Source organism: Epinephelus moara, chromosome 23 (genome assembly GCF_006386435.1).
Source record: "Epinephelus moara isolate mb chromosome 23, YSFRI_EMoa_1.0, whole genome shotgun sequence".
In the NCBI taxonomy this organism is placed as follows: Eukaryota; Metazoa; Chordata; class Actinopteri; order Perciformes; family Serranidae; genus Epinephelus; species Epinephelus moara.
This window is the reverse complement of record NC_065528.1, coordinates 19,606,859-19,632,782: the sequence shown is the minus strand read 5'-3', so window position 1 is coordinate 19,632,782 and position 25,924 is coordinate 19,606,859. Positions and strand designations below refer to the sequence as shown.

General features: G+C 40.3%; 1 protein-coding gene across 1 annotated transcript in view; it reads right to left on the bottom strand.

Moving 5' to 3' along the window:
- cacna1c (calcium channel, voltage-dependent, L type, alpha 1C subunit) overlaps positions 1-25,924 on the bottom strand; it is a 301,347-nt gene that overhangs the window by 41,401 nt on the left and 234,022 nt on the right. Inside the window, exons 17-32 of the mRNA XM_050036618.1 lie at positions 25,614-25,734; positions 24,779-24,893; positions 24,089-24,206; positions 23,902-23,971; positions 22,964-23,096; positions 22,639-22,768; positions 20,355-20,414; positions 18,324-18,430; positions 12,855-12,942; positions 12,651-12,758; positions 12,496-12,548; positions 12,262-12,408; positions 10,143-10,344; positions 9,473-9,631; positions 9,224-9,334; positions 3,797-3,880 (exon numbers count right to left, since the gene is read on the bottom strand). Coding sequence (XP_049892575.1) covers positions 3,797-3,880; positions 9,224-9,334; positions 9,473-9,631; positions 10,143-10,344; positions 12,262-12,408; positions 12,496-12,548; positions 12,651-12,758; positions 12,855-12,942; positions 18,324-18,430; positions 20,355-20,414; positions 22,639-22,768; positions 22,964-23,096; positions 23,902-23,971; positions 24,089-24,206; positions 24,779-24,893; positions 25,614-25,734 — 1,806 coding nt within the window. The remainder of the gene's footprint in view (positions 1-3,796; positions 3,881-9,223; positions 9,335-9,472; positions 9,632-10,142; positions 10,345-12,261; positions 12,409-12,495; positions 12,549-12,650; positions 12,759-12,854; positions 12,943-18,323; positions 18,431-20,354; positions 20,415-22,638; positions 22,769-22,963; positions 23,097-23,901; positions 23,972-24,088; positions 24,207-24,778; positions 24,894-25,613; positions 25,735-25,924) is intronic.

The window sequence follows — 25,924 nt, the reverse complement described above, 5'->3', positions numbered from 1 at the left end:
CTTTCTAAAGGCCCGAAAACAACTGCCAAGCTCATGCACCCCTGGGATACACTAACCTTATTTGTATGCCTGACCAGTGCTGTCTGAGGTAAAACACACTGCATTCCACCACGGGGGAGCATACCGGTGTACACGTGTGCATATCTTTTCTCTGCTTCGTGTCCTCAAACCAGCAGCTGGATGCGAGAGCATTTCAGGCAAACCTATACTCCCATGTAGACAAAATGTAGAAATCTATCTATAACTGATGTAACTGTTAAAACTTAAATACATATATAGCTCAGTCTAACCTCAGACTTCACGTCAATGTCTTCATGTGTATCAAATTAGTGGATGTGGATAGGGATACAGCATAAATTGTGACCAAAAAATAGGAACTGGTTTTGGGAAACTGGCTTACAGCATTTACTTTCTTGCCAAGAGTTACACCAAAAACCTATCAAGCAGTGGCAAAGTACGGAGCAGGCCAACAAGGTATTACGGTATACAGGGTATTTAGAAACCTTGAGGGTATTTAATACTGTCAAAAATACAGAGGCTTCTCTTTCTATTTAACTGACAGGGAGATGCTGTATTGAGGTGATGTACCGCATGTAATGCACAGCAAGCGCCACCAGAGGTCAGTCTCTGCTGGTGGAACAGGTAGCTGACCTGAGACAGATGGCGACTGCAAGTAGTAGGGATAACGTTACAGGACTAGTACAAAGCCGACCAATTCAGGGTTCATTTCGTTCAAACCAGAGCTAGTGATTTTTTAAACAATGGAAAGATTAACCAAGATGGTTTTGGGGAGTTTTGTTTCTGTCGAGAAACACAAATACCATCATATACCATTTACCCCGCTGAAATTCCAGGACGTTATAAACGTAGAAAAAAATAGATACCATCCAATCCTAGTGTGGAGGCACAGGTTTATGTGTTTAAGGCAGGAAGAAATTCAGCTTTCCGTTGACATAGCATGGCCACTGCTTGGTGTGGTTTTGGTGTTAGATGAGAAGACTGATACTTCTCCCATCTCTGCATGCTAAATATCAAACTGCAACCAGACATCTGCTGGTTTATCTTAGTTTAAAATGAAAAGCAGGGAAGGCAGCTCGTCTGGTTCTGTTGAAAGGTAAAATATTGACCCTGTCATCTTACTCTGTGAAATTAAGCATATTTCCAGAAATGTCAAACTAATTCTTTAAAGGATCAAACAGTGATTAAACTACGATATAATAACCTACATTTAACACTTAAGTATTTAGAAGAAATGAAATGTTTTAATTGCTTCACAGACACCAAGCAAGGCTGGTATGTGTGTCTTCATAAGCTTAAACAAATATTAAATGTGGACTCACAGGGAGCCTCCACCTACAAAGCTGCCACTTGAGCTACATTCAGTCCCCTGAGGAAGTTTCACTGGATGTTTGCTACTAGAAATGCAGACAGAAGCCGAGGCATCAAATGGAATTAAGTAATAGACTCTCGTACAAAAAACTCCTTCCAAGTATAAAGACTGTTTTTTTTTTCATGTGACATTCAGCTCTCTGGCCGGTCCGATCATAACACAACATTATTTTCTTCTCTGGCAAATCAGCACACACAGCAAAACTTATCCTCTTCTAATGCTAAATTAAGAGGAGTTGTGTCCAGCCGCACTTTGCATGGTTCTCAGCCTATTCTCCTGCCAAAGAGCACTTTGAATATCACATGAATAAAACACCAATTATCCCTGAAGTGTAAATACGATAGACACTCAACATTTGACTTGTGTTTGGGATATTCATTCTTATTCAGCCCCACTGTTGACCATAGGGCCTCCACGTCGATAATAAATGAATTTCATACATACATTTACATAAATTTCACGGGTCCTGAGTAAATCCATTTATGGATCAAATTGTTCCCCATGTCTGCACATAACTACTGTCGGACAAAAAAAAACAAAAAAAAAAACCCCAACTGCAACTTGTATTTTTCTCATTTGAATTTAAAGTTTCCCTGGTGATTTATGAATTGAGAGCGTTTCACGACCCTCGGGTCAAAATGGCATTGTTCAGAAATGAGAATCTGTGTTTCCTTCTTCTGTCCAGAAAATCTGTTGTTTGCATAATTGTGGATCTTTACTGTAAACATTATATGTACAGTACCAGGCCTGGATATACCACCTTTACATCTGTCATGCTATACAGTGTCCATCATGCCAGGGGAATGGACACTCTCCCCTGCGGCAATGATAAAAGGTCAAATAAATGTGAAAGCAAACCAAGTGCTGAGACAATGCAATAGGTTCTATTGGCAAATGCAATAGTTTTTGATGCTATTGATGCTCAGCAGACTGAGGCAGGAATACCGATCTGAAGCAGTTTCAAATATTAGGAAATCTTTACAAAATAATACTAAGAGGACAGAGTTTTAACTGCAGCCTTTTTACGCTGCTGATAATAAATGCGCAGGAATGGGAAGGAAGTACAGGTTGTGAAACAAGTTTTTTTGCAGCCTCCAATTTTATAACATTCTAAGAAATATAATATGATAAAGTAATGATGTTTGTTTCCCAACAGCCAACATATTAATTATAAATCAAACTGACAAAGTCAAACAGTATTTAGATGTCAAAGGTCTTAAAGCAAAACTGTAAAATTTAGAGTTTCATACATTTTAAATTACACAAAGCCCTCACAGGACACTGTGCTGCATTCCATTTGCACTACATCTGGCTGTTTTCACTGCCAGAGTCATTCAGCCGTCTGCTAAGTTCAAATGCGGTGCAGCTGAAGTTTCCTAATCATTTGAAAGCATGCGAGATGGGTATCGGCGCTCTGTCTGTTTGTGTGTGTGGGAATGGCACAGCAGGCAGGCAGGAAGGGAGGGAGGGAGTTGGACTACTTACGTTAACCTCAGTGATCGCTATGTCAACAATGCTACCCACAACTATCAAGGCATCAAATGTGTTCCATGCATCAACAAAATAATGCTGCGTAGGGGTGGAAAGAACAGAAAAACAACAGAAGAAAAGGACAGAACATAAGACATTTAAAAAAATGGAAAAAAACATAAATCAAAGGAGAGAGGAGAAAAATAAGATAAAAAACATTATATACATGAGCACTGGAGTTTTTAGTAGGAGGAGAGAGGGGAAAGAATCAACCAAATTTAACGGCAAAAAAATAGAAAAGAAGGGGCAGTCTGAAAGAAATGGACAGCAGAGGAAGAGCAGCGGCGATCGGTCATGCTTGTCCATGAGAGGAAAATGTCAACAACAAGAACAACAGTAAAGAACAAATTGAAACAAAATCACAACAAAAATAAACGCCCCTGTTGCTGTAGTTAAAAAATGATTTGTGAGTCTGTTTGCGATTGGTCAGTGAGTTAGTTCAGTTAGTGAGGGAATCAAACCTGAGGACATGTCACAGTCTGACAAAAAGTGGAAAAAAAAATCAAGAACCCGACAACATCTGAGATACTGTGAGGAACAAGGAAGGAGGACGCAAGGCAGAAACCCCTTTGTGTTCAAAGCTAAACCCTGCCTGCTTTTTAAGAAACCCAGGAAGAAGCTTGTTCTTGCTCAGGAACCCTTCTGCTTGGGGGGGTCCCCTGAGTAGCAGCGGCCATCTTGGAGTTAAGGATGGAGGGAGAGAAAGAGGAGGAAGAGAGAGAAGGAGGAGAGACGAAGAGAAGAGACAGCACAACACAGAGGAGCCACGGAGGAGAGGAGAGTGGCAGGAAATGAAAGATTCAGAAGAAGCAAGAGGGCACAAGACAGAGAGGAAGAGGGAGCGACAAGGAGAGTGAGAGTGGGCATCGTACTTACGTTGATCTCACTGAGAATGACGTCTATTATGCTGCCAATTACGATGAGGAAATCAAACACATTCCAGGGATCACTAAAGTACCCCTACACAGGATGAGGTGAGCAAGAGGAGACGGAGGAGGAGGAGGAGGGTAAGAAAGGTAGGTTAGAAGGAAAACAACATCTGCTGCCACTTCGCAGCCCTATTAAGGTGGTATGAGGTTGTACAGTACACTGAGGAAAAAAATCAGCTGATGAACCGACACATGAAAGGACACAACTTTGTTTCCTTTGCAGTATCTGTTCATCCAGTGCAGCTGAACTTCCTGCTCTGCTATGGCGTGTTAGATGGCAGTTATTTAAGTCCTCCACCTGCATCTTGGGGCGTTTCAGCAATGCTGTGGCAGTGATTACACTAAAAGCCCACTTTGTTTGCTTAACTTATTGAGGGCAATTCATCATCAGCAGTGGTACAAAGGGAGTATTTATGAAAAACATCCACATAGCTTAAGGCCAAAACAGCATCATTTAGAGTGGTAAAAATAAAAGATATATCATATGTGCTGTAAACGGAGAGACCTGCGTTGTTTTGTGATGTCGGGACACAGCTTTTGTAGACTTGAACTCAGAGAGACAGCCAAGATCTAACAAGGGTAATTTGGAAACTGGCCTGGCACATGGCCTTTTCAGAAACATTTCCATATACTGTAAAGCAAATTACATCTCATTCACATTTAGGCGGATTGTTTTCCCCTAACACATTCAGATGTTTTGTCACTGTGGGCTAAGAAGGCTAATGATGTAACCATGTTTGTGCCAATGTTGTGTTACAAGACCGAAGGAAATCTGTTAGTTGTTGTATGTCTAAAGATGGCTGGAGCAGGGGAATAAGAAGTATCACTGTCTGGAGAATGAGATGTGAGGCCTTTACTGGGGCTGGATACCAAACCTCGATACTTTTATGGCACCGACCAAATTGCTTCAGTGCTATCGAGTATTCAAACTGCCTTGTCTTTCGGTTCCAAATTGCGAGGAGGAGGAGAGGCTTTGCCAGGTCAGGCTCTGAAACATTGTTCTTTTCTGCCGTCTGCTTAGAAATGGTGAATCTACAGCTCACGGAAACTTAATACGATACAGTCTCTGGGTTTTGTTTGATATCGTCGTTGCACATTTCAGATCACTGTATTTTGAGAATAACACTGTCCCCTTGAACGTTCCACCAAGGCCAATTCAAACTCTCAAACTCTGTATGGGATGAATGGGCAAATAGTCGAATATTCTTATTGTACCTCAAAGTCCGATTTAACTGATATAATTCAGTGTTTCCCACAGAATTACAATCTATGCGTGGCGGTAGTCGACAAGGGCGGGGGCTTTTAATCATTCTTTGTCACCTCTCTGAAGTTGGAGGTTTTTGTGGGTCTGTGAACGCAGCACTGGTGGATGTTTTTTGCCCCTCAGAAGCACTTGTGGAGTTTGAGTCGTGGGTTGGATAACTGATCAGACAGAAAGTATCAAAAGATGAGAGGAGCAGCTGCTGCAGAGGTGAGTAAATGCAAACTTTTAGACCCAGCGCAATGAGCGGTCAGGTAAGTTGTACTTTCACCGTCCTGATCATTCTGCTGCTCCCTCTGAGCCCAGAATACGCTGTGCTCTCCGAGAGTGTGGTGCAACAAATAACAATTTATGTATTTATTCCTGCAATTCTGAGTTGGACACTGAACGTACGATATAAATTAAAGAGCAGAAAGTTGCTCTGTGTTTGATTGCAAGAGGAGGAACAGACCGCAGCCATCTTCCTCTCAGCATTCAAGCCTGCCTAACGTTATAGTATAGTATAAACCTGGCACTGGGAGTTTCCTCTTTAGCAACCATCAATCTCCTCCTTGGTGGTTGGGTAAACGTGCAGTAAAATGCCCAGCCACTCAGAGCCCTAAGGCTGTTGCGAGGTAAAGAGGACGGCTGGTGGGTCGTGTCATATTGGAAAACTGACTCCAGGTGAGATTTCAACATCAACAGCCAAGACCCTGAAAAATGTCAGATTTGTGTCATGTAATTTTCTCTTTTTTAAATGGATTTCATATAACTGAATACAATTTGAAAAAGTAAAGTTAAGGAGTCAGTATTAAAGTGATAGTAATACATTTTGTCTTTAAAGATACCCAGCCTTGGCCTCTATATCTTATCTTTTTGGAAGTCATATTTTACTCTCACTATATACTGTAGCACATCTACAGAAATTACTTCCAAACTGTTTGCATCAAACTGACAAATACAGATGGAGGCTGAGAGAAGATCAATCTCACTGATCTATTTTAAGCTTCATCATCTGTCATCGGCAGCGGAGGTATCATCATAAAAGGTTAAGCAAATATTACCAGGAGTCCTCTGACTCTATAGTGGTTTTATTGACGCTGATTAGAGGTGTAGGAATATTAATGTTAAACCAGGGTTAAACATTAACAAATCTCAGCATTAGTATCTTAAAGCTGACGTATGGGGCGATGTAAGTTAACGTAGACACACATCAGTTTCAAAACAGTAAAATTCAACAATGTGCTCAGACGTTCAGAAATATACAACACAGTTACACACAAACAAACAAAAAAAAAAACAGGACGAAGGCAAAGACGATGAAACCTGTTCAAAAGTTAAAAGGCATTAGCAAACGTCTTCCCCACAGAGGAAATGTTACTGGAGCTGATTCCACGTGTGTGTTGATGACTGTAATACCTGCGGAGTAAAAGTGTTAGTGAGCTGGTCCTCTGTGTGTGCCGGAAGAGTAGGAACATTCAAGTTACAATATGGCTCGGGAGCATGTCGTCATGCTGCACTTCATATATGGAATAAATTCATTAGAAAGAAAACAGTTTTGTATATATTCTTGAGGTTTCACAAAGTTGTAAACTGCTTTAAAAAATCTGGCAGTTTAAATTAGCCTAACTTGAGGTAAACATTACATAACATTACATTCCTAACACAGCGCAGCATGAAGCCAATTCCCAAGCCTTAAAAACAGTCCTGCACAGTTAGGGGCTTAATTCCAACTGGAGGCGTCTGTGCCTGAAAATACCACACGGCATGCTTTATGTTACTCAGACTAAATGGTCCAAGTAGATAATTATTTTCAAAAAAGTTATTACGAGATCATCCGTCTTAATAAAAGGACACATTTTGTGGGACATGATTTGGAAAAACAAATGAAGTTTTTAATTAGTAGTTAGAAAACCCTGGCTCCCAAATACTGATATTTGTTTGGATGACTTTCATTAATTCCAACAAATAACTTTAAGCAATTAACTTCACATATAAAATACATAAAGGTAAATTTAATTCCTTTGCACACTAAAACAGAGGTGTTTTTTTTAAAACCTGGGTTAAATTGAATTGATAGTTAAAACTTCATAATAATGTACTGATTCTAATATGCTTAATAGGGACACTGGTTCTGTTGCTAGGTGCTCAAAGGGAAGGCTAAAAAAAGAAAATCACCCTCAACATGCTGCATGATTTCACCTCCATATTTCTCCAGCTCACTTCAGTGTATTAAAGAAGCCAGTGAGCTTGAGGACAGAGGCTTTATGTGTTTGTGTCACTCCTGTTAGGTTCAACATCTGTAAAAAATCACTGGAAACACTCATCTATTGATTTACAACCTGTACTGTGCAACACTAAAGACAAGATAGATTCAATTTCAGAAGGAACGTATTATGCTTTTCCTTATTTTCTGTCATATACATATATATATATGTTCGGATGTTCGTATTATATGTGGCTAAAATGTCAAAAAACAAGGTAAACGTATGTTAAAGTCATCCCTGAGAGGAAAAGCATCAGGCTTCAGACCATTCTGAATACTCCCAGATGACATCAGCTCATGACGAATTTCTTTATATGGTCATCTGCTCCAGGCACGTTAGTGCACAACACATTCTCACTCCAAACTTGTCAAACTTTTGCTTGGTAAGTGGCCCTGTACATCAAACTATGACAGTCTCCTCCATCAGTTTTGGACCATCAGGTATGGCATATCAATGAATGCTTGTTACAGGCACAGTGTCTTTTCAAAATAAACTTCAGTTTTCACAGGAAATGTTCAGTTTCCACTTGTTAAATGCAAAATTTAGAATGTAGATAAAAATCTTTGTTTATAGTTTACTGCTGTAGGTTTAGGCAACAAAAGTATGTGGTTAGGTTTTAAAAACCCCCATCATGGTTTGGCGTAAAATAAGTACATTTGTTACTTACATAATGTAATGTCAAGTGACATATGTGATATATATCACTAGCGTAGTATGCCACGCAAACTGGCATACTATGTTATTAAATTAACTACAACAACTACCGTCTCCCAGGTCCATCAACTTCCATTCCCACCTGCCCATATGTGGACACTCTCATTCTTTATCCTAAAGCGGTTGCTCATAGTGTCAAAAAAGTGCCACTGCTTGGTGGATCTCATACGGCTGCTTAAAGAGCCTCTATGCGTCGATATCTGATGCCGAGGACCATTGACCAAGCATCAGTATTTGACAAGTTGGGAGTGAGACTGTGTTGTATTTCAAGTGTTTACATGACAAATACTGCTAGGTGTTTAGCTAGGTGCAAACGTCAGGGAAACGTGGAATCTTGGTTGCCAGTGTTGTTCATTTCTGTCAGATTTCGAATCACATTCCTTCTGGAAGATGATTGTGAAGATTTTGGTTTTAGAAGCTTTTATTTGTGATTTCGTACAGTAGAAAGTGCTGCTTTACTCTGTTAGCGTCATTCCCTCAACTGCAATGACTGCACAGATGCGGGAGATGCAAAAATACTGACCAATCAGAGCAGACTGCTCTTTTCCCAAAAGGGGGGCTTAAAGAGAAAGCTGTAAAACGGAGCGTTTCAGACCAATTGTGAATACAGGTGTTCCAGCACAGACAGTAATGTGCTGAAAATACAGTGTTCTTTGACCGTTAAAGCATTTAAACATGTGCTAGTGGAAACCACAAAGTATGAACCTGAAAATGAGCACAATAGGTTCCCTTTCAACTATTCTTTGGCTATTGATTGTGTTCAAGGATTTTCCACGGACCTGCTGTAACAGAGGGAAGCATTCCCATCTGTTACTGTTTAAATAGCTGATGCACCAGGAAGTTCAAAGACTGGACCAATAAACCGACACAGCTACATAGCAATAACAGCAGGGCAACAGGGGAGCAGTGAGATTAAAAACCACATGATGCTGTCCACTCATCAGGTTTAAATCCATGATATGGTGATTATCATCTGGAGGAAATTAAATAGGGATTAGGGATATACAGTTCAGCATCAGCATCAGCATCAGTATTTGACTATTGTATTCATTGGTTTTAAGTAATTAGCATTACGTAGCAGAAGATACCATTTCCTATGCTGCTCTACTCTACTGTACTCTGCTGTATTAGAATGCGAGAGAGGTGGACCTACCCTGGGTTTGAAGGCGATCAGTTTAAGGATCATCTCTACAGTGAAGAGTCCAGTGAAGAGCATGTTGAGGATGTTCATGGCATCATTGAAACCTTTGGTCTGTCCATGATGCTGCAAAGACACATAGACGACTCATTATTGTCCACACAGACAGGGGATCTTAAGGACGCTGTCTAAAGCCCCGACTGTCACATTTCTTAAAATTTATGACTGTGTAGTTGTATCTGCGTCTGAGTGTGTGAGACTCACCTGCATGGCCAGACAGATGGTGTTGAGAAGGATGAGTGTGAACATCAGGTACTCAAAGTAGGTGGAGTTGACCACATACCACACCTTGTACTGGTAGGGGTTCTTGGGGATGTAGCGACGCAACGGACGTGCCTTCAAAGCATACTCCACACACTGACGCTGTGACGCACACACACAAACATGTGAGCATGAACAAACATTTGCCTTTGACTTTTGTCTGGTGATGTAGTTCCCCAACTCCTCATCACTGTGTCTCTTTGTACTCAGACCATCATGGAGGAAAAGCTGTAGAATTGTCTTTTGGCAGTCTAAAAAAAGCCTTTTCCACCCCAGACTACTCTCCCATCCTCTCTGTGCATCACAGAAAATACAGCTGCAGGGACTTTCGCCTGGCTCCTTCTTTAAGCTTTAGTCTCATCTTCTGTCTGAACTGCTGCAGCTCCCTCCTGGCTGCTCTCCTCAAGTAGTTCAGCCACTAAAACTCATGTTCAGCCTCTCCAGATTCTCTCACCCCCACTGCCTGGCCTCCATTCCCTCTCCCTCGTGCCTCCCAAATGATAAAATTGACTTTCCCACTTCACATCTTCCACTTTACATCTATCTTGCTGCTACACAAAAGCATAAAAACTGTTAGACACACATAAAGGCATAAAACAGCCACAGAGCGCACCTGGTTCTTGTCCAGCTCACAGTTCTTATATTCTTGCTCTCCTTGCTCCTGGAATGTGACGATGACGAAACCGACGAAGATATTCATCATGAAGAAGGCAATGATGATGATGTAGATGATGAAGAAGATGGAGATGACCACGCGGTAGTTGTAGACGGGCCCGACGTCCTCAGCGTGAGAGTCTATGGCGCGGTACAGTAACCTGAGGGAGGGCAGGAGAGGAGGGATGATTCACTGATGGAAAGGAGGGAGGAGGAGATTGTGGGACAGGCTTAAGCAGGCTTTTTAAGCAAATTCACTATCACAGACAAATTTCAAATGACGGAAAAAAAATCATGGGAGTTGGGGCTGTGCTCCAGTGATCTCAATGGTTTGGTGTAAGGTGGTTGAGCTGTATTAAGTCAGTCTTTTTCTCATCTTGATGCTCCAGTAAAATCAAACGTTTCCTACTGTCGTAATTTTTTAGTCGTGGCTCATGCAAATAGTTTAATGATATGAACACTGTCAATGACCAATAGCTGTGCTCTCTCCAGCAACAAACAAGAAGCAGCAAACCGCATAGACAGTAAACATGGAGGGGAGTTCCTGAAGTGCATGAATGTGACAAGTTTTTGTTCTCTTGTATTGTGGAAAAGGAGGAGGAACTGGCAGAGTCGTGGATTGAACAAGGGTCGATGTTTAATTGGCATATAGCTGATCCACGAACCAGCACTTATTTTAATGAGAAATCAGATTTTTTTTTCAACAATTCGTCTCTTATTTCCACTATCTCCTCTCACTAAAATAGTGTGGCTAACCTACGGCGGCTGGTAGCAAGTTGAGGCTACAAAATCTAAAATGTAAAGTTTGTACGCAAATACAGTTTATCTTTAAGGATTCACCAGCTTGTCTGAAATCACATGACTATTATCTTGCGTGAAATTTCGATGGAGGACAGGAAGTGATAAATCCATATACTGCGAGAATTGGATATAGATGAAATTGACCACATATAGGGGTTGGGTGAGCCTGCAGGGAGTACGTACTGTCAGAAAATTGAAACTCATGTTGGATGTGATCTGTACAAAACAAAGAAAAATGATTTTTCCCACAGCTTGACTAACTTGCCTGGTGTGAACATGATCGTCGTTACAAATTCCCTCATCCTCCAGATCTCCTTACGATACTAAGGTTACACCGTGAGCCGATGAAAGTGTACAGGAGTCAAGGAGTAAATGTGTTAAAGTATACCTGTCTTTATATTTTACTTCTGTACATGGATGCACCACTGTCAGGCAAACGTTAGCTAACTTTAGCTACTATTTTCTACCTGCTACTTCAACCATTCTAAGAGGTCAGGTGAAACACTGGGTTGCGGCTACAAAACACAGAGAAGTTGTCACAGCACATTGTACTTGCATCCAGCTCGAGGCATGTGTACACAGCGCTTTAATGTTAACATTTGACATTAGTTGACTCCACCCCTCCAGACTGAAGACCGAAGTTTTTGATTCACATCTGCAGCTATTTCTCAGTGAGTTTTGTTAAACGTCCTACTATTTTCAGAACTTAAAGTGGCCCTTATTTTTTACCAATGTGATCAGCCATAAACAACACAAATCATAGGCATCTGTGCAGTGTTGATACACTTTGCCTCCAGCTGCCTACCCACCATCAGGACAGCGCACCGATGTATGACGTCACATGCAAAGTAGCTACTGAAGAACAGTGTCGACATATGATGCCTTTTATCTTGTGTTCCCAGAGTTACTTGTTTTTGCAGACATGTAAGGAATTGTTAATACGTCATATTTCTTAAAGGGAGTTTGGCATAATATTTTCCACCAGAGGCAGGATGGGAAAAAATCTAAAAAGGAATCTAGATCCCCAGTCTTTGCAATATCTTGTAATGTTTGACCAAAACCTCACATTGTCTTTAGAAGTGAGATGGTGTCAGACTTCAGTCTTAAAAAAGTCTTTCAAAGTCCTCTCGAGGCATAACCATAAATTACTCCAGTACAAAGGTTCAATTAGCAGAAATGATAAGGATACCAGCAAAACCTGAAAAAGCCAGCACACAGTGTACATACAGCGTCCAAATCAATATACATGTGCATTGTGTTTATATGTAGACACATACCCTGGCCAGCCCTCAAAGGTAGACACAGCGAACAGAGCCATCATGCCTTGCAGGACATCGTCAAAGTTAAAGTCACTGTTTTCCCAAACTCTCGGGGCTCTTGCAGGCTTCCCCACATCACCATCCTTGTACATGATGAAGGAACCCCTGTGAATACAAATACACACAAACATATTGACGCTTTATCTTGTAGTTGTGCTATAAGAGAGAGTTCAATAAGGAGGGATCACTTACCTGCACTCTGCCTCAGTTTGTTTAGAGTTGTCGGTACAGAAGAAGAACTTGCCCTGATGGAAAAACAAAGACATTTAGTAATCAGTGATGAAAATAATTACAACATTATAACTGATGAGGCCACTCCTTCTTGGTTCCCTCCTTTTCCTCTTTACCTTAAAAAGTTGTACTCCAATACAGGCGAACATGAACTGGAGCAACGTGGTGACGATGACAATGTTGCCGATGGTCCTGATGGCCACAAACACGCACTGCACTACGTGCTGGAAAACACACCAAAAATGAAAATGAATATAAGAGTGTGTCTTTTTTATTAAAAAGAGAGTATGTGTGTTTTATGTGTGTGTGAGCGTTCTAACCTTTAGTCCTTTGGCTCTGTTGATGGCCCTCAGTGGTCTGAGCACTCGCAGAACTCTCAGGATCTTCACCACATTGATTGCACTGGACCTGAAACACACATGAAATCAAACTACTAACCAGTCACAATGATTAAACTAAACTACTAACTATTAAGACATACTGTGTTTCTAAGTTGGAGACAACACACACTGTTTGAACAGCAGTTTGTTGACACAAACTGGAGCATGAGTTAAAGAAACTGTAGAGACAACACACAAGCTAAGGAAATTAAAATGATCTGGATACAAGAAAACTACGCAACTGAAGCTAAATCACATCTGAAACTCAACAAGAAGTAAGAAAGAAAATAATCCTGAGAACATTTAAACATATAACAACTGAAAAAAGCCATGATTTTCTTTCAAGATCTGTAAAATTTGGCTTAAAGGAACACTTCATCCCAGAATGATCATTTGTATCATATATCATTTACCACCACTTGTCGCGTTGAATTCATGAAGAAAACTTTTTCTCACATGCGCCCAACAAAGAAAATTCTTAATTCTGAACGAAACTAACTCTAAAAACACCCAAGTGACACAGTAACTAGTCTCTATATACAGACTCTACATTCAGTGAATGTAGAGTCTGTAGGCAAACCCTGGAGATCTTGCCTTCGGAAGAAGAGCGGAAGAGCCCTGGTTTCCGGTGCTAGGCTGTTTGTAGTCCGCGTGATATTGATCAATCACATTTGAGCCGGCTGCAGTTGTTGCCAGGTTAAACGCTCCGTGCGATGAACTAACGAGGCCGAACATAACTGGCGTCACTGCAAACTCTGAATCCATCGCAATGGTTCAACATATTTACTTATATATAAACAGAAGTCGGAAACGGAAATTCGCCTCCTCCACCCAAATCAAACCGTAATGCCAAAAAATCGGGGGTCTGCCCCGAGAGGCTGTATTCGCCGTCTGCCGGAAGTCAGACGGCGAATACAGCCGATGGGTTCTGAGAATGCACAGTAACAAGTACAGACTCACTGGTCGAGACAGGGTTGACCAGCAGCTTGTGTTTTTGTCAGTGGAGTCTGGCTTGAAGAGCATTAACAAGTTTCACTTCTAGTTTAGTTCCCTATCGGAGAGAGCTACCTGTTTGGGAAGTACTGAGGATACAACTGGCAAAAGAAGACTTGGATTATACTGCACGACTTGTGTGAGAGTTTGTGAACAGATGTTTTGATCTAGGTTTGCTGTCGATAAAAGCGGACCCCTTCTACTCCAATTCATCGAGAACGAAAAAAGTGAAAAATGTACGGTTTCCTTACGAATTCAGCGCAACATGGGGAAAGTAATTGATGTACAAATGGTCATTTGAGAGGGGAAGTCTTCCTTTAAAGTAGGCAAAGACAAGAAAATATGTTTACATAAAATGCCACCTTTACAGAATGTTTGCTGAAAAACTACCCTTACCACTATGCTAAATAATATCTCAGATTTTTAACAGAGGATGGACTACGTGCATATTATTTTTATTTAGCTAAAAGGTTGCAAAAAAATAAAATTAATTAATTAACTTATACTGATTATCCATCACAAGAAGGTTTTGGAGAGTGTCAGGGACCATAACTCATATATACTGTCATTACTGATCAGTTTTTTTAAACAGGGAGTGAACAGCATGGTTTCCCTTTTTAACATCAACTGTCTACAACAATAAGAACAATACAGTAAAAGTGTTTATGTAACACAACACACATAAGTACATGTGATACACAGATGAACACGCACAAGTACAACACAGACAGACCAACACAAAGACACAGACAGACATTTACAGGCAAACAGAGGGTTATTGTGCTGTAAGAGAGTGTCAGGTCAAGCCAAAGGTCAGACACTGTGACCTTTTAAAGGAAAAGGAAAAAGTTCTAATATACTAATCAAAAGGATCAAATGAATACCTTGACATTTCCAATTTTACAATAAATGTTGGGAAAAAGCTTGAACATTGGTCCTTCTGTAATCTGAACCTGGCCTCCCAAGTGTAATTATTACTATTGGATGTCAAACATGCTAACAATGTAGCTTGCCAACATTTTTTCACTTTAATTTCAGTGTAAAATGCTAATAAGCCAGCTATTCAGTTAACTGAAGAATGGATACTAAAACTTTTTCCCATAGTGTCACAAAGGTAGAGGGTAAAAGTACTTTTCAAAATGTCAATGTATCCTTTGAAGGGAGTGACTTTTTGGATGGTTAAAGGAGTGATTAAAGGGAGTGACATTACTCTGTGCCGACTCTTCAACAGAAAGTAAAGAAAAGACCCGTTGTGCAACATTTTACACAGGAAGGTAAAGTTTAAAGGTAGTTAAAGGTAGTTCACGTGCAGTGGGATTTCATCGGCAACATATCACAGTCAAACTAGCTGTGATGGTAACTTCTAGTAATCCATACAAACGGCAACTGAATTTTAAACATAACTTTTTAATCGTAGCAAAAATAAACACAGCTGTGCTTTTGTTGGGAGGGGGAGATTAACCTGTTAAATGCTATTTTGTAGATCACCTGATTCTAACTAGTTGTTAGATTGTATCATATCGGCCACATTGCGATAGTTCTTTCATGTGAAGTTATCTGTGGTGGAAGAAGTATCCAGAGCCTTTACTTAAAGGGGGATGCTGGTATTTTTCAACCTGGACCATGAATCGTGGGAACAACTGTTTCAGGTTAAGTATTGAGCAAGAGTGCTGTAGCCAGCAGCGGCAAAACAGGCTATAATGTAACCATGTGTCGCAGGTGTGCACCTTCAATTTATGTTAATTTATTGTACTTGCTTTGCCACAAATAGGCTCAGCTTGTTATTATGAGCATTTTACAACATTACGGAAATGATCCTACAGAGAAATTGAACATTATTCTGTACCTTTAATTTTTTCCGGTCTGTTATATGTCAAGTCCTGCTGACAAGAAGTCTCATTCTGAAATCTTACGAGGCGACTTGTTGCAGTGAGAAAACGAGTGGAGGAGTGCTAGAAGATTTTCAATTTCATGGTTGAATATTTAGCTGATTTCAACAATGTAAAAAAAATCTCAAAATGCGACTTCTCGTTAGCGAAACTTGGACACAAAACATACTGTAACAAGCAAATTTACTGACAAACATTACATTTGCCTGTGGGGTCCTTTCCATCATTTTGTCGGACACTTGTAATAAAAATCTGAGTCTGTTAGTGGCAAAAACAAACACTTTTAATGGACGTAACATGACAGGGCAAACCCAAGTGGTCACACTACAGTCTGTTTTGCCGCTGCTTGCTGCAGTGCTCTCTCAATACTGGACCAGTTTCAACAACTGTCGTCTCCATCTGTCACTTAGTCACAAAAACATGTGAAAATAGGGTCCATGTTGAAAAAGTTCCCCCTTAAGTAAAAGTACTAATAGCCTACTGTGAAAATACTTCCCTACAAGTAAAGTCCTGCATTCAAAATCTTACCTAAGTAAAAGTATGGAAGTTTTATCAACAAAATGTACTGATAGTAAAAGTGCTTATTGTGCAGTGAAATGTTCCCTGTCTGTGTTTTACTATTATATATGATGTTTTTGGATTAATATTACTGCTACATATATGTGTATGTTTCATTTTACTGCTGTAGATATTTATGCTAATTTTAACTCCTTTATATACTGTTTGGTTGTTTAATCTACGACAGTGCATCATATTCTATGAGAACATCCTATGCTTGTAGTATCACTGTCCTGTGAGAAACACATCTCTCTAAAAAGTCAACTTTTCAAAGTGTGAGTGAAGCACCCCTGTTTTTAGCTTTGTGAGATGCATTTTCCAACAGGGTTTTTACAGACTTTATTTAGCTTAAAGCATAGGAGGATTTTCAACTCATAAAGGAACACTTCACCCTTCAATTTATCACTAACACACAAAAACAACACATCTGGAGAGATGTGGTTTTCACAGGACAGGAAGGGGATGAAAAACTCGAACCTGGAACATGTGTTAAGCTCTCAGGCAAATGTAGTGAGGTCAAAACTACAATATTTACCTCTGAGATGCAGTGGAGTAGAAGGAAATAGTCGAGTAAAGTAACAATACCACAAAATAGTACAGTACTTAAGCAAATTACACTTAGTTAATTCCACCACTGGAAGTAAAATTAGCCACGTTAATGCTGTCTGCACACAATTTTACGAGACTAAATCTGATATCTTCTGGTTTTCAATTCCATACTGACTTTATAAACCTCTCTAAAACGTTTGCCATTTCCATTCTGCTTTTCTACAGCTTTACTTCAATATGCAAAGATACTTAAATGGAAACATGGCAGGAGATATGTATATTTACAGTATACCCTCAGAGACGTACGTCAATATTAGGTAGTAATAATAGCAAACCAGTAGAGAAGGAACTGTACAGCAAATAGTAAGACTGTAGTAAAAAGCATTTTATAAATATGACTAAATGCAGCACCGTCACAAATAATTTGGCTGTGATATATTCAAGAAAAAATCCCACACACTCACTACTTTTAACGGGCAAAAACCACCGAGGTTTAGCTTTGAGGTGTCATTTCTAGAGCCCAGGAGAGTTCAGCTGATCCACAAATATGAGAACTGAGTTTGGGCTGCCCCCAAATATATGTCAAGGAATAGATAAACAAATATATTAACAATTGCTGGATGTGACAGGTGACTTAAGTATTACAGGACCCAGGGGTCCCCCTTGTAAAAAAAAAAACAATCTATGGTTCAGAAGAAATTACGCTGATGCCTGTAAAGAGGCATTTTGGTATGCATGAAATGTCAAAGCATATTATGAGTTCATAATAGCAAATGACCCATTTATCATCAATACAGTTTTTTTTTCTTTGTCGGCAGCTTCAACTAAAACTCTCCAAGACCGTAGAAATACCAAATTAAAAGAGTGACAGTTTTACACAGTTAAGGTGAAGGTCTGCTAAGGGGGTTACTAATGCGGACTAATATGGACTTACGTCGAGAAGTCTAGTCTATTAAGCATTAGAGACAGAGAGTGTAGCATAGCATATTAAACATCAGAAATATCACAGCATTTCAAGGAGTTATTTGCTACAAGAAGCAGAGAACATATTTAATATACAATACAAAGACAGAAAGGGATTGGGAGTAATGAAGTGTAAAGTTGTTAGCGAACAGAGAGAAGTGTGAAGCATGGAGCAATCTACAAACAAAAGAAACGTTTTTCCCATTTAGCCTCTTTATGGCTTGATTTGTGTATTCCTGACTGGACAAGTGTCTCATGCACGTGTCATTGTCTGGCTGACTAATCCAGGCTTTTTAACATGTAATGACACAAATGTATGTTTGATGATGTTGCTTGGAATTACTGCCAAATCGGTAATATCAGTGCACAAAATTCTGATTAAAATGCTTAAGCAGTGAATGATTAAAATGAGACAAAAGTATAAAACATGCATCAGGAAACATTATAGTGCACTCACTGTATTCCAGAGGAGATGAGGGACACACTGACCACCACCAGGTCCAGAATATTGAAATAGTTTCTACAGAATGAACCTTTATGGAGGAAGGCCCCATAGGCTGTCATCTGTAGGGGTCAAAGATCATATTTTAGAGTCAACTAAAGAAGGATCAAATCACAGCTTAGCAGTGCAGGGGTAGCACACATGATGAGCCATGCATAGGGCAGTCATACAAAATAGTTGCAATGCTGTCTCGTATTTAAAGCCTTTTCATAATAAGCGCTCAGTGTTGCCCACAGAATTTGAATATATCCGTGATGGTAGAGGGGGTGAGTGAGACGGGGGCAGCATTGGCACTGATCAGCTTTTGCTGCTGTTTGATGCAGCACTGAGGGACCATCGCTGTGAGCTGCTCTCCTCCTGCTCTCTCGTCCGGTTAGCACAAGCTAACTCAGCAGCAGCGGCTAACATCTGACAGCGAGCCGTTAAATTGTCTCACACCGACAATGACACTAAGGGTTAGCCATGTGATGCTAACAGTTAGCCCTGTCACTGTGTGTGTGTGTGTGTGTGACTTTGTCCCAGGCACAGAGCTCGCTCTCCCGCAGCAGTAGTGTCATGATAAACAGAGAGAGCGTGAAAGCAGGGCAAGGAGGGGCAGTGTGAATCAATTTGCTGAGCCCAGCTCCACAGTGAAATGACATTCACCCAATTTTAAATCAAATTTGTAGTCAGGTTGCTGTGACTGCACAAAATAGCAAGGTTGTGCAGAACTCATGGGACTGGTGGAATTTGTGCTAATTGTTGTGCATCACAACATTGCAACGTCCTGTAGGGACTGCTTAAAGAGTTAATCCTGTATACTGCAGCAAAGCATCCCCAAGCACATCAACCAGGATGTAACAAACACAAACCAAGACATTTTCGGATCAAACGGTTCTGTGGACTCCCTGAGAGGAACTGCCCACTTAGGAGCCCCCCCCCCGAGGACTACATACTTTCAAAGGCTTTTTCTTTGTTTGCATTTTCAGTAGGAATGCTGAAGTGACGCAAGCCGGCCAGCAGTTGGAACAGGCAATGTCATGCTGTCAAAGATCTGAATGTTTCGCTTTGACAAGTCAAAATGTCAAATTTCCCCCGTCACATATACACTGAGTAAGCATGGACCACACTGCTGTTGTTTGTGCTGTCTTTTATCTGTTGTTTACACAGCTAGTGGTACTGCATTAGCTTGTGTGTTCAACTAGCCAACGTATGCATAAGTCCCTCAAGGTTCTTCTTGTGCTGTGAGAATACCTACTCTTAAATAGAAGCTAATAAAGACCCTCAAAACGGGGTTCTAAAAACTATGATCATTCCTAGTTGTTGCAGTGTGGACACAATAAAAAGAGGAGTTCTTAGAACTGTGAAAAAGTTCCTTTGGTCTGAAAGCACCTATTCGTTTGTGTTCAGAGGCCTTCAGACTTTTTAATACAGTTTGGTTGTATATCTTTTTAGTTTGTTTCATAAGTAATCTGTCTCTGTTTTCACATACTATTATTTGTTTCCTAGCTTTTGGGTTTTTCTGTGTTGCATTTATTCAGTTAGTTGTGTTTCTTGTTTTATTCTGCAACACTCCCACTTCTGTGTCATGTCTGATTTTACGTCCTGCCTTTGTGTGTTTTCCCCGCCTGTGTGATTGTCTGCCCCGCCCTGATGTGTTTCACCTGCTCCTCATCAGCCCTGCTGTCTCCAGTCCCTCGTTATCACCTTCCTCCCTGGTGTATCTAGTGTGTGTGCTCCCCTTTTGTCTGTGCCAGTTTGACTTCTCTGTTGCAAAAGCGTTCCAGCTGCAAGTCCTCGTGCTTCCACAGTGTTTATCCGACCACTCTTCGGTTTCTTTACACAGTTTTTTTCTTTGCATTTATGAATACTTCTGCCTACTTTTTAGACTGCTTACCTGTGTACTGAACTCTGCCTCTGAGTAAAGACATTTTATTTTCAAACTCTGAGTTTTTCAGCTGGAACCAGTGTTCCTGACATTATATGGCCCATAACATAGCATACTACCTTAAGAATGATCTCTATGGTGAAGAGTCCAGTAAAGACATGGTCTGCATAGCCCAGGATCTGAAAAAGAACAACAAAGAGAATCATTGTTTTCATCTTAATGATACTGCCGTTCAGATGTACACTACACAATAGCATTCCTGGAACTGAAAACAATACTCTATGGCTTTCTGATTGAGTGTGAAACAGGGTCAATAGTTGTATTTGCCATTACAGTAAATTATGACAAATTGTGACTGAACCAAGGTTGTACAACAAGTAGGAGGCTAAATGAATTCAGTAACCTTCAAAACCAAACTCAGTGAAAACCGGCTTGGCATTCTTGTCATTTTTTGGGTCCAACTAAACACAACTCTTTATAGGCCGGCTTCCAAAGATTGTTTCATTGTTAAATTAAGGAGAGAAACAGGAAGAAGTGCAATTCCTCAGGGGTTAAGGCTGAACTTATGGTCAACTATAGCATACCAACATTATGACAATTATCACAACATACTGAAATAATAATGGTGAGGTTCAGGTCTAAGGATAATGAATTCCGATTGGCCTAAAATAGACTTTGAAAAGAGAGCGGAATCTGGAAAACAGGATGTATTATTTCATTAGGGCTTCAGACGAAGGTTAATTGAGGTAGGCTAATATACAGCAGCCTATACCATAGCCGAGGAGAATACAATAAAACAGATCTTTATTAGCCCCCAGGGGGATTTGTCTTGCTCACTGAGAGAATAAACAATGTACAAAAATAGATACAGCACACACAGAGCTCAGTCTTTACATTAGACTATAGCTCACAAATTACACCCACAAACACTGAACATTATCGTATAAACAACATGATGATGCTCTAATCATGTATACAACAACAGCACAGATACATTCTCCATTTACACAATTAGTGTGTTCTGGGGTTTTAGAGTTTGGCTGAAAGGGATAGTTTGGATTTTTTGAAGTGGGGTTGTATGAGGTACTTATCAAAGGTCAGTGTCTTATATATAGTACATGGCGGTCAGCACGTCTCCAGTTTGGAGAAGGAGGCACAAGCACTGCTAAGCAATGTACTGCTGTTGACAGGGGCAGCAGCAAAATGGTTTAGTCACCAAAAAAATCAATATTAATTTAGGTGTACCATATATCTTAAGTATTTTCACCACTTCACCTTGCCACCAGACAGCCCTCTCCAACTGGGAACTAAGGCCATTACCGATGCGCTCTTCAAAGCCACCAGACTCTTTTGACATCAACAGTAACTGTACCATGAAGAACAGAGAGTTGCTGGTGTACTGCTGCCTCAATCAGTTACTTTGGTGTTTTAAATGGTTAGTTCAGATTTGCCAAAGTCGCAAAATAACACAAAGTAATGCCCAGTTCAGACCAAGGATTTGCGGCAGGACAAAACCTTTTTAGAACGCTGTAGATTAAAGTTGCAGCAGTGTGAACTGGCCAGTCTGAGCTGTACTCAAGCCAGCTGATGGTGTCTGCTGCACCTTAGCTGGTCAAATTATCGGTTTTAGAGCGTAAGGCTGGTCACCCTATTTCTACAAACAGTCAGCTTGTAGTGAAGTATGCTGGTAAAAATCTTAAAATTTTCAAAATATGGTTTGTTTTCTTGCTGCAGCAGGTGCTGATACCGGACCCACCGTCCGGCTTCTGCCCTTAAACTGATACTGATATTTTAAAGTGGTTTTCTAGGTGGCTTAAATACATTTAGATGCTGCCCCCCCATCCACAGCAGTACACTCCTGCCTGCTTCTCCAAACTGGGGACATGCCAACTGACATCCACTGACTATGGATAAGCACCTCATACAACTCCACTTCAAAGAATTCGAACTATCCCTTTAAGGCTGAATATATAGTCTCTGTTGTTTGCTTGCAAATTGTCTCTTATTAATACACTTTCTTGGTTAAATGCAGCTTAGCAAAATATCTGAGGGATATAAATTTTAATAATATTTTTATGCTGTATGTACAGTACAAATAATGTCAAGTTGCCAGCCTGGTAAGGAAAAAAAGGTCAAAAGACAAAACAAAGCTTAACAAGCGTTTCACATCTTCTTAACATTACGTTAATCACAGTTACAGTACTACAGAAGAGATCTCATTAAGTGTATCAGGCCGGTCACAATAAGCTTTGGTTCCTTTATATGTTGCTGTCGGCTATAATCCATTTAGTACAGAATGAATGCGTGTGGGCAACTAATGATGAATACAATCTTTGCTAATGTCTGTGCCTTAATGTACATTTACATGTTTTTTTTTGTTTTTTTTTTAATTGTGTGTGTTACCTGGTTTCTGAAGGAGTCGTTCTTGACTGGGTCCTCTGCTGCCAGACTGATGCTGCTGAGCAGGATGAAGAAGAGGATGAGGTTTGTGAAGATGTTGTGGTTGACGATCTTATGGCACAGAACCCTGAATCTAAAAAGAGCAAAGTGGGAGAAATATATTTCAGTCTCTTGTCACAAAAACAATAAGACATTTTGAGGGATAATAACATATTGAGATGGGAATAAAGAGGATGGAAAAATACTGCGAGAAACAGACTGAGGTTGAAGGAAACAGAAGAGAGGAGGGAGGAAAGGGAAAGTAAGCAGAACCACAGTGCTCTCTTACTGGTTGGTGTGGCTGAAGACGAAGAACGCGCGGGCCTCAGGCATGGGAATAGCTTTCTCCTTCAGCTGAATGTCGGAGAGAGGCCGTGGCCTCGGGCCCACTGGCATCTCTGGCTCTTCGTCATCATCGTCTCCTGATAAGAGGGAAGAAACCAAAAATTGTGAGAAAATGGTGAGGAGAAAAACAGAAAGAATAAGACATTTTAAGATTTTTAAGGACCTGCAGACAACTTGTAGTGACTTAACAGACATTTATTTAAATGTCTGTTTATTATCAGTATGGGTGCCTTAGTAGAAGGTCATATAAAGGAACAATTCACCCTGATGACATTGAAATTAAATAATAAACTAATACACGTTTTTATGCAGCTACAGATTGTGTATTTACATGTTAGTAATACTCAACAAAGCTACAGCGTATCCAGCTACATTGTTACTGAGTTGCCATTAAAGTGTTGCTCAAGCATATGTTGATGTCTGAAAACACCTCCAAAGGATGTGAAAATAGCCTTAAATATCAAAATGACAAGGCCAGAATAAGTTATTCTTCTATTTTTTGACTGAATGCAACAGGAGTTGTGCGAAAGAGAGGGGAATTGGAATTGGTGAAACAAAAACACAAAACAAAAAACTCAAAAAGTTAAGGCCAGCTCAACTTTGATTTGTATCATGTCATGACAGTCTACAGTGACATGTGTCTGTGTCAATTTGTTGCTTCCTGTCACTGGTTTCCATTGAAAATGACTTGAAGCCTGTTGCTTTGTCACAGATTCTGTAGTATACCGGACGACAACTACTTTATCAGAATTCAGTTTTTTGCACAGAAAGGTCATATAATGGGAATATCACATAGAACTGAATAGTTGCTGGCAAGGCACAAGTTCATTCATGAAACAATTTCTCTGTAAACACATCACACACCTCTGGTTTGTGCGTTACCTATGTAATCATTGGCAGGGTATGGGTTCTTCTCTTCACTCTCATCTCCACAGTAGTCATCCATTTTTATCTGCAGAGGGAGAGCATTACATTTATTTACCAATTAATTAATTTCTCTGACACTTGCTTGCACTTAGTGAAGATTGTGGCTACTTTAGTCTTCATTGAAACGTGTGTTTTTGTGTACCTTAGTAGCAGTGTTGGTCTCTCCGTCAGAAGTGATGGACTTCAGCTCTATCTTCTCCTTCTTCTCCTCCTCCAGAGGCGGCTTCTCGTTGTCATGACGCTTCTCCGGACTGGCCAACCTGGACAATAGGCAGGAAAAAAAAAAAGATCCTCACCTTTAGCATTTTCCCCCCTCTCCTCCACCGTGTTAGCCGCATGTTAATCCACTGATGTGTATCGAATCACATTTAATTTAACACCAGAGGGACAAAATAAACACTCAGATTTTCAATGATGGGGAGTATTTCAATCACAGAGGGTGGCTGGGCTGTTATAATCAAACCAAAAGGATAGTGAGCAGGCAAATGGTTGTTTTCCATCACACTTTTCCTCTGATCAATACCAGCTGCAACCAAAAAGGAGACATTTAATGATTTGTGCCACTGAGGGGGATGCTATCTTCCTCAGCTTCACTAAAATCTCACATTACCATTGCTGACAAATTACCTTTGTAGGCAATGAGACACTAAAATTACCCAATAAAATTGGTTCAGACAGAAAAGCAAAGCAGGCAAATGTCAGCCTGTTTTAAAAACATAATAATAGGTTTACTTTCTAATTGTTAAGCATTTTTAGTACATTGATTTATTTTTCCTCTCTTTTTTTTCTCAGCTAACAATCTACCTGTTTTTCTTTTTTTTCTCTGCTTTACCTGGCCAGTTTTTTCCTCTCCTTCTCCTCCTCCTCTTCTTTCTGGGCGGATGTCAAGCTCTCAGCGTCTGCCAGATTGTCGACAGCAATGGCCAAGAAGACATTCAGTAGGATATCTGTTCAGAGGGGGTTGAAGCTAAGGATGTTGCTAACCCATCAGATCATCAGTGTGGCTGTACGCAAACAATCCTGGAAGGCTGAGTAAATAATTAGCAACCTTTCTGCATCTGAAAGACACTGAACTCCCGACTGCTTGAGCAGAGATACTCAGTGACCTCCAGCAAACTGTTTTAGCTACGTGAATGTATCCCCATGCAAAACACACCCTTCCCTCCTGTTACTGCATCCTAAATAGGGGTTAGATTTTATTCAAATCACAGTCAGTCACACTGTTTTCTGGTTGATAGGATGCAATTTAACAGAATCAGAGAACAAGTTTGGCTGTCAGTCTTTACTCTGGACGTGTTGATTTTTCAGTGCTTGTCATCACTCATCACCCCTCTACCTCTCTTCAGATCCACACTTTATGGAGCGACTTCCAGGTTCCCCACACATTTTTCTCAATAAATTTTCATAACATTTCCATAAAATTTTACCCCATTTCCATTAGCATTAGCGCATGCTAGCATTTTGGCATTTTCCTGTTTCTCTCCTCTCTGTTTTTTGCCCCAAAAGGGTGTGCAGACTGTGCTATGACGCAACGCTGGTCTGTGTATCATGTGATACTGGTGAAGTTTCAAGGGTCACACAGCGCAGCAGTAGATTTTAACGTTCCCAGGTATTTCATGACCGTGGGAACCCTGTACTTTATATAGAGCTCTGTTGAGGAAGGATACAGTTTCCGCAGATGAAGAGGATGATGAAGTAGATGCAGACAAGCATGCCGGGAAAGGATGGTCCACCGTATGCCATGATACCATCATACATCACAGAGTTCCAGTCCTCTCCTGTTAGGATCTGCAGCGAAAGAAAAACATGTAATAAAAGTCCCATTTGCATTAACAAAAGCTTATAAAAGTAAGACTTCTATTGGAAAGAAGCGCCACTCTTGTGACAGTGATATATTACATTTAATTTCATTGTAAGACTCACACTAGATTAAATGACTTTATGTGCTGTACAAATGGAGAAGACAAGGATTCTTATT